The 12,712-nt window shown below is 44.7% G+C and overlaps 1 protein-coding gene across 1 annotated transcript in view; it reads left to right on the top strand.

Moving 5' to 3' along the window:
- The window catches only part of LOC144121668 (ubiquitin-protein ligase E3B), a 66,173-nt gene extending 53,706 nt beyond the window's left edge, over positions 1-12,467 (top strand). Inside the window, exons 25-28 of the mRNA XM_077655003.1 lie at positions 624-806; positions 3,776-3,887; positions 4,993-5,085; positions 6,118-12,467. Of these exons, the coding sequence (XP_077511129.1) occupies positions 624-806; positions 3,776-3,887; positions 4,993-5,085; positions 6,118-6,309 (580 nt within the window). The 3' untranslated portion in view covers positions 6,310-12,467. The remainder of the gene's footprint in view (positions 1-623; positions 807-3,775; positions 3,888-4,992; positions 5,086-6,117) is intronic.
- The last annotated feature ends 245 nt before the right edge of the window (positions 12,468-12,712 follow it).

Here is a 12,712-nt window from a genome sequence, read left to right as displayed (position 1 = left end):
GGCCTTTTTGACAGTAGTCACATTCATTTATATTGGCCTCATCTTGGCTCTCAAGCTCGGCATGTGCTGTCGCATTATTACTGCAATTATTACTTGCCATTATTATTACTGCAGTGATGTAATACCTGTAAAATTCATATCTGGTGATTTGCTAAGATGCCGAATTGGAGTTATTGTAATTTTCAGACCTTAACAAAATTGGAAAGTTCAACTTATATGGACCACTGACTGACAATAACAAACATATCAGCGAAGAAGAAATTTCACAGAAGCAAGATCTGTTAGAAGTGATATTGGGGGGATGGGCTAAGCTGTAAGAGTTCTGTACATCAATACAACATTAGGATGCAAGCTCTGAATTCATCTCAGTCCCTAGGCGCACTTTGTTATGCGAAGTGGAGCATGAAAGCTTGAAGCATGGTCAGCAGTGACTTTTCATTATTCAAAGTCCAGCACATTAACTTTTGTGTTACTGCATCCAGAACTGCAAGCAAGCACCACATTCTCCTCCCTGACCATTGACCGCTTATAGAAGATGGATGTCTGGCTGGGCCTGTGCTCAGATAAAGTCTGCCGTAAGCCTGGAGGGGTGGTGACAGCTGCCTTTGTTATCCTCTGTGCAGGATCAGCTACATGCACCTGATGGCCCACTTCCGGATGCACTCCCAGATCCAGGAGCAGACTGCGGCCTTTCTGCGTGGATTCCGGGCCCTTGTCAGCCCCGAGTGGCTCACCATGTTCTCCACGCCTGAGCTGCAGAGGCTCATCGCTGGAGACAACACTCCCGTTGATTTGCAGGACCTTAGGTGAGCTCCATAGCTTTCTTTTAATGGCAAGCACAGCATTGCGGTGCAGTGTGACCACGCCCTAGCAACACCCACGTGGGAATGACCCCTCTGCGTCATCTATCCAGCCTTTATCCAGTTTAGAATCGCTGCCGCAGTCAGGCTCATATCAGTGCTACTCCAGAGTGAACAAATTAGTCATGCCCACTTGTGTTCCACGCGTTCACATTTGGATACGTAGGACGTGTGTGAACTTGCCGATGAACAAAACGCAATATTTTACCTTCTGTGAGTTCAGCCATGGTAACATAGCATGACTTATGTTTGTGTGTAATGGAGCCAGCAGTGTTATGTATTTGTGAACCAGTTGCAAAAGAATGTCTCGGAGCACAGGTAACAAATGCAGCATATACATATTCGCATCTCAGTTTAGCTTGACAGTACCTTGGGTTACTTTAGTGTAAAGCTCAGGGCGGAGAAGGCGCTGCACACTCGATCCGAAATTTTGCAGAATGCTTCTACGCCATTGCTACATCTACGAAAAGAGTTCAGCTTAAGTTAAGGACAACGCAGCGAGCCATGGAAAGAAAAATGATAGGTGTAACGTTAAGAGATCGGAAGCGGGCAGAGTGGGTGAGGGAACAAACACGGGTTAATGACATCCTAGTCGAAATCAAGAGAAAGAAATGGGCTTGGGCAGGGCATGTAATGCGAAGGCAAGATAACCGCTGGTCCTTAAGGGTAATGGAGTGGATTCCAAGAGAAAGTAAGCGTAGCAGGGGGCGGCAGAAGGTTAGGTGGGCGGATGAGATTAAGAAGTTTGCAGGCAAAGGGTGGATGCAGCTGGCAAAGGATAGGGTTAATTGGAGAGACATGGGAGAGGCCTTTGCCCTGCAGTGGGTGTAGTAAGGCTGATGATGATGATGACCCGAAATTCGTAATATAAGATTTCATCAGAAACGCGCGCAACACCGGCGAAATTTAGTACTTGAAGGGACAGCAATTTCTGGCGATCATTACTAGAGGAATGGAGTGACGTTTCCCCAGATTTTCGCGGCGTTTCGAAGGCACTTGCGGCTATTCCGAAGGTCGTAAAAAACAGTGCCAGTTAGGTTGGTTTTCTCGCACAGCACCGCAAGTGCTGGTGAAGCGCCGGTTACGGTGGCTTCCCCACATCAAAGCCGTATCGCGTGGAAAGCGGTACGTCAGAGCGAAAGCTATCGCCATTTCACCACCTCCGCGACAGCTGACATGAGCACAAGATTGTTACTGCAAGCGAGTGCTCTATAAAAGTGCAAACCTTGGCTCGAACGCTTGCCGCATCACCACCTGTCACTTGTGCAGTGCGGCGAAGCCCGCCGCCTGCCATCCCAATGGGCACTGTTTGGGGCTGGGGAGTTCGATATATCCGTTTCATGGCCAACCGCATTCGATGTATAAAGTAGAAATTGCATGCGCTTGTCAAAAATATTTCCAAAGTGTTCGATATAGTGAATAATTCGTAATATTCGTGTTCGTTGTACACTGAAAAATTTCAGTTGAAGGTGTGAGGCGCTCAGTACTCGGACTGTCTGGCTATAATTTTCACTAAGTGTGGACTACTTTTTAGTCATGGATGGAGTAAGGGTGATTTGCCCTGCCTGCCTTGTATCAGACCGCAAAGTCATTCTTACTTCTTGAAGCCTCGATGAGTTTGAGGATGAAAATATGCCAAGAGGTAAACGAAGTCCAGGAGATTGTCATTCACGGCACTTCGCATCTGTCGCAATGAAATATGCTTGCATTCACTTTGGTTGCAGGGCGAACTACTGTTAGGGTGCAGACTTAGCCTGCGCGAACAGGCGCTCTAGCTTTGGCAGCGTTGCCTGCTATATATGAAATTGAATGTAGCTATCGCTTATCTTTGTCACGTGACTTAGCTTCTCTGCAGCACGGTGGTTCCACACTTTAGAATGGCTTAAGGCTGGCTGCAGCAATTTTTCATTTCGCTTGCCGCATCGGTAGCTGACCGGTATCACCGCAAGGCTCTGATTTGGCCCGATCTTGTTGCATTGGTGCGTAACTGGCATTGTCATGGATCACGCGCTTCCCACTTCTAGTGCTTTCCGAATGACATCACTCCAGAGTGTGTCGCACGTTGGTGTGAAGTTCCGAGTACGGACCAACACCAGTGACGATGCCTGTGAAGAGCTTCTCGCTGAAGCTTTGCGGCGAGAATGCACGGTGAAAACCATCATCTTTTTCATGTTTAGAGACATGTGCAGCTGAGTTATGTCCGGCATGGTCTGATAGTGGCGCTGTTATATCTTTCGCTGGCAAAACGTCATCCAGTACAAGTGACATAGGTGAGGAAGCTGAAGAAATTCTGAACTGTATGCCATTGAAGAAACTGCATGTGCATTAGATGTGCTCGGTAGCAGACAATGGATTTCTATGATCCTACTTGGATAAAAGTTCCAAGCTTCTGTGTGTGCATTCCTCCATGGAATAAGTTATATATCAACACTATCTTGTAAGTAAGTGGATATATTTCAGGTTAGGGTGTACTGCTGCTTTGTGCTTAGTTTTTCAGTGGTCCCACTAGGTACGCCTTAATGAGGTTTCACTCTATTTTGGTCTCCATAAGGTAGGGTCAGAGGCCTGTTTTCCACGCATTTCACCTCAGAGAAGCCGAGCACTGGGCCAGGGGAAAGCTAGTGCCCATTAGAAACTGGTGGGCACCCTTCAACACTGGGAATCAAACCCTGCACCTCTCCTTATAATTTCTCCTGTGATTATTAATTGGTGCAGAATATAGGGGGGCCTATTTTCACTCATGGACTTTGGACGTTCTTAAGTAGAATGAGGGACAGTGAACACAAGATGCTTCAGAACTTTTTTGCCAGCATTTTCAGTGCTGGTGTTTAGCCGCATGCATGGGCAAAACATGCTTTTCTCTGCCTTCCTCCACAATGTGTTGCTTCTTTCATGCTGCTATTACATGGTGCCAGGAGACACACTAAGTACTTTGGGGGCTTCCACAACAACCACCGGCTGGTCAACTGGCTGTGGGACATCCTGGAGCGGGACTTCTCCTCTGAGGAGCACCACCTCTTCCTCAAGGTTGGGCTCGTCATGCATGCTGTCACCACTTGCTAATTGCTATGTTGCGTTCTCGGTGTTGTGTTGCTGCTAATGCAAAAGTGTTTGTATGGTGAAAAGGTAAAGAGAAAAGTTGAAGTGGTATTCACATTCAGTGACACAAGTTTCAGCACCAGCTGTATGTGTAAGAATGTGGCAGTAGCAAGTGTTTTGGTTTGGAATGTGTTGTGATTTAGGGATGATTTGAATACATTGGGGGTCTGGGTGTGGTTGGGTTATTGCAGCTTCAATAGAAACAACACCCTGTCACGTAGCAAATGATTTATTCAAAATTTTCGCTCACATAGGGCAGCTCCACAACATTGTCCTTTCCTATTTACTGGTACCATTCTTATTGGTGCCTATGACACACACTGCTTGGCCAGTGTGCTGCTAGTGTACTTAGGCTTAGGCCTTAGTTTTTCACTTGGTGACCAAGTGAAACCCCATTTTCTTGAGCATAATTTTTAGGTTACATTTTATTAGTATTTATGGTATTTTGTGGTTGTGACTGGAATTTATAATTATGGGAAACTTTTTACTGGCTTTCAGCCTTAGTTGTCGCCATCATAGCATAAGGGTATTATAAATCTGGATGTGTGGCGTCGTTCTGAACATAATAGTGTTAACAAACTCTTAACTCATAACTTGTGTTAACAAGACAGACAAGATTTGTGATGTTTATGTGTATGTGCATGCATGTGTGCATGCATGCATCAAGGGTATTGTAACTTTCTCTTGTTTACTGTGAAGGGGGGTGAAAGGCCTAGTGTTTTTAACCCCCTAGCGGACTTGGACCAGCAGGCTCATCATAAGCCAACTGGCATTTCTGGCTCCTGACAAGTCCAGCTTGTCGTGTGCTTTCTGGCGCTCATTGTCCAGTGTAAGGCGGATAGGGCTCGCCTGAAGCATTTTTTTTTGGTTTGCCGACAAATGACAGCAATATATATCTATTTCGGCACCGTTTTCGAAAAATGTATGTCCGTTTGGAAGTTAAACCCTTAGTTCATGCTGCATGAGCTGTTGTGCATCGCATGCTTGAGTGTGATGCACCTGCCCTGTTTTCCTCCTTGCCGCAACAATGCAGTTTGTGACCAGCTGCTCCAAGCCTCCCCTGCTGGGGTTTGCACACTTAGAGCCTCCATTTTCCATCCGCTGCGTCGAGGTCAGCGACGATCAGGTATGCAACCACTTCAGTAGCATAGGGAGCGCTGAAGAGGTTATTTGTACCTTCTTGGAGTTATTGTGGACATGCTAGCTCACATTTTGGCTCATGCCTTGCTGGTATAGTTGTGAATTTGGTCATGTTAGTAACATCATGCCTTGGTGACTGCAGCGCAGAAAAATAGAAAAAGGGAGAGGAAGGACAGAAAAGTAGAGACAGGCGAGCATTGATAGTAGGCTCTTGTGCTTGTCTGCACTTTCACCCTAAGTCCTGTTTCTTTTCTTTGCAGTCACCAAAGCATTGTGCTTATCTAAGAAATACAAATTCCAGATGGGTGTCTGTTATAACTGTGGCCAACTGTAAATGTACTGTGCTCTGAACCACGAAAATAAAAATAAAAAGTAGTGCATAGCTTGGTCCTCAAATACCTCATATCTCTGTATGTGGAAAACTTTGAATTGCTTCCCTGCACTAGATTAAAAAAAAAAATTGGCAGTGGTTTAGCTCTGGTTAAGCCTTGAGTGACGTGATAGCTAAAGCTGGCCGAGTGGAACTTGCTGAGTTGAATTGCAAAGTCAGTCTTTCGCCGCTCCATTTCGCTCTGCGTTCCTCCTTCATCTTCGTCCCACTTGGCACGGCGCATGCGCACAGCTGTTGCAGCTCGGTTTCGCCGGCGTGCCGCACAGCCGGCAGCAGCAGCTGCTTCATACCACGTGGCTGGTCACGTGACCAACCACGTGGCGAACCACGTGATCAGCCACGGCGCCGTGCTGCCGGCAGCTGCTCCGGACCACGTGACCGACCGCGTGACAGCGTGGCGGCGCAGCCACAGGGTGATGGTGCCACCGCGTTGAATGCTCGAAATGCTACCATAATCTACCTATCGCTACAAATGGACAGCAAAAAATGTATACAGCACATGCGTTTTCACTGTGAAACAAAGATTATGCGATCCACCACAATTTTCCTCTGCTTTGCCGGGCAGGCTTTTGGCCTCTTTTGCTTGTTCACTAAGCTAAACCCGTTTTCCACTGACTTCTCGTGCAGGACACAGGAGACACAATCGGGAGCGTCATTCGGGGCTTCTTCACAATCCGCAAGCGGGACCCCGTCAACCGCCTTCCCACCTCATCCACCTGCTTCAACCTGCTCAAGCTGCCAAACTACCAGCGCAAGAGCACCCTCCGTGACAAGCTCCGCTACGCCATCACAAGCAACACGGGATTTGAGCTCTCCTGAAGGTCCCCCCTCTCCTCATTCGACGCATTTTTCCTCCAACCCGGTTATCTTTTGTCACCTTTCCCGAGATTGTTCGACCCACTACCGGTGATCTGATGCGAGCTGCACCAGTGTTTTGTTGTGCTTTTGACTGTTTCTTTCACTGTTTCAAACTGTGACAGAGCAAGCTAGACACACTGCGTTATGTATTGATAGCTGTTGCAACTTCTGTGTTTGCGAAAGCCAGCACAGTTTGTTTCCAGAGCAGTGCTGGAATGAAGAGTGAACTTGTTTGACAGTTCTGCCCGAGTGTTGTACACCAAGGCATTTTTTGTTTCTGTTGTTTTCACTGCAACCACATCATGCGGGCTGGTTATCGTGGGAAACAAAAAGTTGATGTCACATTCCTTTTGTGCCCTTCCAGAACTCGGTACGCATTTTCCTGGCTTCGCCAGCACAAGTTCGTTGGTACTGAGAGCCCCTTTCTTGGTCTTTAATAAGTGAACTCTTAACTCTGGTTATACTAGAATTTCCACTGAGCTTGCCAAATGTTCCTTTTTGTTTTTCCAACTTTTCCTCAATATCTCAGACACTCCATCACATTCTTGGTTGCCGCTACGTGGTTTTGCCATTTTGTTTTAACCACACTGCTGTGGCTGCAGAAGGAGGCGGAAGGAAATTTCTTTCTTGCCTTTTTGTCGCTGTAACATGTACTTGCAAGTGATTTTACACCTACAGGTAAATATTTACGGAACGTAATATTAATGAAAAAATAATTTCCTCGGCTTCTTTGCATGCGATTTCGAATAGATATGGCAACCTTATTGTGAGTGCCCTAATTAAACGGTGCTCCATTGGACCTCTAGCAATGCGCCTTGTATGCAAATCTCTTTCCAAAACTTGCGTTTTGGAAACGCAGTGGGTGTACAGTTCTTTACCCGCGGCCTTGTTGCGAGGTCTGCCACATTTTGTTGCTTCTGTGCCATTTATGTGCACCCAGCTCCTTGTTGCTTTTCCAAACAAAACCGTACGAAAAAAATGCACATTTGAACAGTGCACAGCTCTAAGCAGCCCCCTATTTTTAATCACTACTGTATTTCATAAAAAAGATCCTAATGCATAAATATAAGTAAATTTTGATTCCCAAGCACCGCTCTAATTAAAGGTTGGTGGTGGAAAAAAATAAAGGTGTATGCATCTGTGCTATTAGAGTACACTAATACAGTTTTAAATTTGTTTAAAATCCAAGTGCTCTCCTCTCCCACCGTCGTAGCCATAGTCATGAACCAAAAGGTGGTTTTTAAACTGGAGAATATTCAAGCATGCCTGATATTCCCGGTGTTGGAAGCAAATAACAAAAAGAGGTGTTATGGCATGTGGAGGGCATTGAAGAGATAATTTGAAGTTGGAGAGTTGGCCTGTAGAGATTTATGGAAATATGAGCAGTTTGTTTTTCTTGGGGACCACTTGGCCCTCTTCTGTGCACACCATTTTTGTTTTTAACTTATGGTATTTTAATATTTGTTTATTTTTACACATGGTGGCAAACATTATTTTATTGCAAGCTGCTGCCAACAGCAAGTGTGTTTATCCCGTTGTTTAGCACAAAGATCAGATTTGATTCTTTAGCCATTACAACAAAGCGGACAAATTCTTTCATTGCGAGAGCACATATATTAGCTGGTGATCGTTGTCTGAACCGATCATTTTTCCACTAGTTGTTTTTGTTTATTTGTGATGTAATCTTTCTTACTACAGTTGAACCTCGTTATAACGAAGCTGAAGGGGCCCGGTGATTACTTCGTTATAGGCGTAGATTACTTATAGCCCATGCTGACCGAGCTTCCAAGGGGAATCGTCATTCCTTCGTTATGTTCATTATTTCGTTATAGCCCGTTTCATTATAAAAAGTTTTAACTGTACTTACATTAGCAGACAAAACAGTCTTCTGCAGTTTTTCAAAAGTGAATCATTGTGGCTATTTTCTTTTAGACCGCTTGAGGCACATTTTGGAAAGTAATTTGATGCTGCTAGGGCTGGTTGAAATGTTTCATAAAACATCTCACTTTAATTAAAATAGGTTTGCAGTACTAAATAGCTCGTTTTTTGTCGGGTTAAACAGAGCTCCGGTGAAGTTACTCCCTGCTTAATAACACGTTTGATTCAAGCTTGCACAGTTATGTGCCCTGTAATATCTTGTTTACTATTCCTGGCAGTTAAAGCTGGGTATTAGGATTCACTGTGAGGCTATTGATGAGTGCTGCTAACCAGTATTTGAAAACCTCCTATAATTTGGTTTATGTGCCATACATGAATCCATGAATACATGGGTTTGGATGCGGAAACCAGCAAGGCCCCAACTATAAATGCCCAGCTTAGAAGTTTAAGCCTTTATAACTTCATATAGGCAGTGGTGAGCAGAGCTCTCTCTTCAAGCAAAGTAATAATTACTCATTGGTATTAATCTGAACGCAGCCTTACAGATGCAAAGGAAAGTTTTACAGCTTTTAACAAATTTTTATAGTAAAAAAAAATTTGTTCATGTTCATTTTGTCCATTATTAGAGCTCAAATCTAACACCACTGCCTCACTGAGGCAGTCGCTACACCAGCTGAAGTAAGTCCTGAGTGATGAAGAGCCTAAAGCAATAATGATATTAGTCTAATGGTTCAGGGGAGGGGTCATGTGAGATCAGTGGAATGCAAGCTAGGGAGTCCCTCTCAAAGCGTTATTGTAACAAGGCTTCAGTTGAAAAGAATAACTAAAGAGTTTTTTACAGTATGCCAAAGTGGGATCTCGTTTTTGGTCAGCTCTGCTGTCTATTTGCATTTACTGTAGCTCTTGGTCGCTGGGGTTTCTGGTACTGCATATTCAGTTTGTGTGGTGTGCTAGAAACTATGATGTCATTGATTGCATTTCTGGCTGTCTTCTTTTCGATTCTGCTTGTCACTTTTTCCTCGTCTTCACTCTTTCTGTCAAGTTTTGGATAGTGACCTCTCACTTCGTTGTGAACTCCCCTTCTTGTGCTCATGATCGCATCATTGTCTTGTTCTCAAAGCCCTTTCATAGGTTGGGAAACCATACATTTCCTGACCTCATCCCAGCTGAGGCATTTGAGAAACAAGGCTGTTGGGTAGTAGTTTAAGAAGCTTTTCTCTCAGTTCTTTTGGCAAGTTGTTATTGTGTCATTAGGGTGCCGCAGTTTATCTGCACTCTGCTGGCGGCATAGAGAACCTTTAGAAACTTGAAGAAAGGTTCTGTGTGCTTAACGCAACCTCCCCCCCCATCTCTTTTGCTAAGAAGCCATTGTCAACTGAAGCTTTGGCCTCCTGCAGTGTGTGCATTATTCATTAGCTGTTTTGCGTGTAGGGTGTGAAGGCTATCTGCACTCACTGGGCAAATAGCTCAAGAGGATCTCTGTTGTGTAGTGTGTCCAAACGGGTTACTGAATGTGCAGGCTGTCACTGTACATACACTTGTTGGCAGGGCTGCAGTTTCGAAGGCAGGCTGTGATTGTTCGTGCAGAGCTAGCTTTCTACACATGCGCTGTAACTCTGAAGACCAGACTGGCACTAGTTCGAGCGCTCATTTGGTTTTCTAGTAGTGGCGACAAAGCTGGTGGCTAAAGCTCTGCAGACTTTGCGTGTGTGTATGTGTGAGAGTGAACCTCAAGCCTTGGCAAAGAAAAGTACAGCTCTTCACGGGTGGTGAGTATCCGTGACTGTATATAGAGTAGTCTTCTTGATGGAAGGGAAAGAAGCCTCCTTCATGCAAGCCTCTTTTTAACGGTTGAAGTAGTGAGCTGCTTCATGCAGGTTTAGCAATACTGGGTTGTAGTGACTGAAGAAGAAGAGACATGCGGAGTGCAGCTGATTCCTGAAGTAGAAAGTGCTTCCCCTGAAGATGTCTAGTGGCCGTGGTGCCTTCTGGCAAAGAGTAGAGTGTTTGCCTACGTAATCGTGAGCACCTTTGTGAAATTAACTTCTGTCAGCTGAGATCGCCAGAGGCGACACCTTTATGTTTTACGCTGAGATTTTATAGTGCATTGTTTGTTTAACTTTTATGCACAGTACCTGAGTCTTGCAAGAGTGTCACATGGATGATGTGGGCTATCAAGCTGTACTGAACAGTATGGCGAGTGTGTAAGGCTCATCGAGCCAACTTTCTAAGGGCTAGCCTATGAGGTTCTTCAGTAAGGAGTTGCACATGCTAAAGTGTAGACATCAGTGTTGACAGCACCAAGTTTCCCGTTTGTTACCAGTCGATGCATTATATATATACGCACAACCACTGGTAGTTTCCTATAGAATTACCGGGATAGAATTTCTGAAAAAAACTCATAGTTTTTACTTGCAGTATGTCATACCTTAGAGTATAGTAAATTGTATAGCAAAAACAAAACATATTTGTATGAGACTGGTTTGTGAGCCACCATTTCAGTTTCAAGTCATGTGGTTCTTTCATGCTTGTGCAGTCAGCAGTAGACTATTGTGCACTGCTTCTTAGAAATATGCACTGTTTTTTATAGTGACACACAGATGGCATGGTTCTTTACTGCAGCTTCATTGAATATAGTGTAGATAGGCCGAATAAGCACGGAAGTCCTATCTTATAGTTAAGTACTGGTGCTGCCAGTCATGTCAACGCATTTTGTCTATGTGCGTGTACGTGAGTGAGAGCAGTACGTCAAGTGCACAGCTTAGCACCACCCGTGTAAGTAACTCGTGGCAGTCAGGCTTGTGGCACCAGAAACAGACACACTTGCTTGAATGCAGCACCTTACTTGATTTGTTTTGCTGCTGGCTTTTACACTTGGATTGTGAAAATGAGCATTATTTTTCCAATGGGTTATTTTTAAAAAATTAGCTTTTGTTGAATGTCAGTTCCTAGGTGACTCTGGTTTGTTCAAGTGTGATTTGTACATATGTGTTGCTTCTTGGCTGAAGTGAACAAAGTTTTTAGGTTGCAGATCTTGTCGTTACAGCGCAGTGAGCGTGCTTTTGTCATTGCTGCTTCAAAGGGTTCTCATTTTACTTTGCTCTAAAGGAGCAGTGCAGGCGGATTAACATTTTAGCAAAAGTGTACTGTGGTGCATGTGCTGTTTCAGTGCTGACGTGCATTTTTCTGTGACGAGATAGCCGGCTTTCATTTACTTATGCTGAATTCCAGTCACAGATTCGGAGCACTTCGGCATCAAATTTTTCTGCTTGTTTGGGGGTAAGTGTATTCCAAAAGCAGATTGGGATTGTGGGTCGGATCTTCCAATGGCGGATTGGGAGCAGTCTGAGCCAAGGCTGCTCTGCGGAGCAGACCAGACTGCTCCGCCGAAATCGGTGGATTTTGCCGGAGCTATGTGTGACATAGGCATGCTTTCTTCCAGACTTCCATTCCGTGGCAGAAGATGCGCACAAGAGAGCGCAAGGAATGCTGGGAGTTTTCTTTTCGAGTGCATGCACCTACTTGCTCTGGCCAGAGCAGAAGTGTTCGAAGTCAGATTTGAGCCCAGGCACTCTGCAATAGTTCGGGTGGGGTGGACCACTCCGGATCTAAAATTGGAATTCAACATTACATTGTTTTGTACATCTAAGGCAAGTTGCAGCGACACATTACCAGGCTTTCGCAATGTTCATGCCAAAAAAAAGGGGGTGGACCTGTGTTGTAACTGTTACGCTGTTTCTGTCTTTAGCTCTACCTTATGCACAAATTGTACTGATGCCTTTTGAGGAGCCGCACATTTTCTGGTGCATGCACTGTGTTCTGCCTTAGAAAATGGTTATCCCTGAATGTTGCTTTTGCTGTCTAGCGATGTGATCTTGCAGAAATATTATGCTTGGAAATGTATTTGCTAGCTTTGCAGCAACTTGTGTGCTGGACTTGTGATGATTACATGGAGCTGCAGGTATTTATATGTCACTTTTTTAGTGCAATTATGGCTGTACATAGGACATGATGTTACGCACAACTTTTCATCGATTTGACAGGCTGCGCACACATGCATGGATTGACTTATATCCTGATCTGAGCACATGAGCAGTTATTAAATGCCACATTGAAAGTTGTAACGACAGACATATCAATCAGCCTAAAACCTGTGTAATCTAGTTTGTTTACCTTGGTCGCATTGAAGTTTTTTATGCTGTACAGCTGTAAATAAACTTAGCAGTCTCTGGCTTTCATCAGTCTGTGGGTTCTCTGTGTGGAGGTTTTCAGTTTGTTGCACTCAGTGAAACCGATTATGTCTGGAAGACCTGGCTTGCAAACCCAGTGATTCCTAATCTTCATCTATTTCCTTGTTGCAGCCGAGCGTTATTGCAGAGCAGCCGTGGCATTGGCAACAACTGGAAAGTATACAATGTTCCTTCTAATTGCGATAGCGTTCAGAAGGCCAGCGGTGGGCTTACAGTGTGTGTATGCTGGCTGAAGT

The sequence above is a fragment of the Amblyomma americanum genome, chromosome 2 (genome assembly GCF_052857255.1).
Source record: "Amblyomma americanum isolate KBUSLIRL-KWMA chromosome 2, ASM5285725v1, whole genome shotgun sequence".
NCBI classification, from domain to species: Eukaryota; Metazoa; Arthropoda; class Arachnida; order Ixodida; family Ixodidae; genus Amblyomma; species Amblyomma americanum.
The sequence above is the reverse complement of the archived record's forward strand: the minus strand, read 5'-3'. Positions and strand labels throughout refer to the sequence as shown.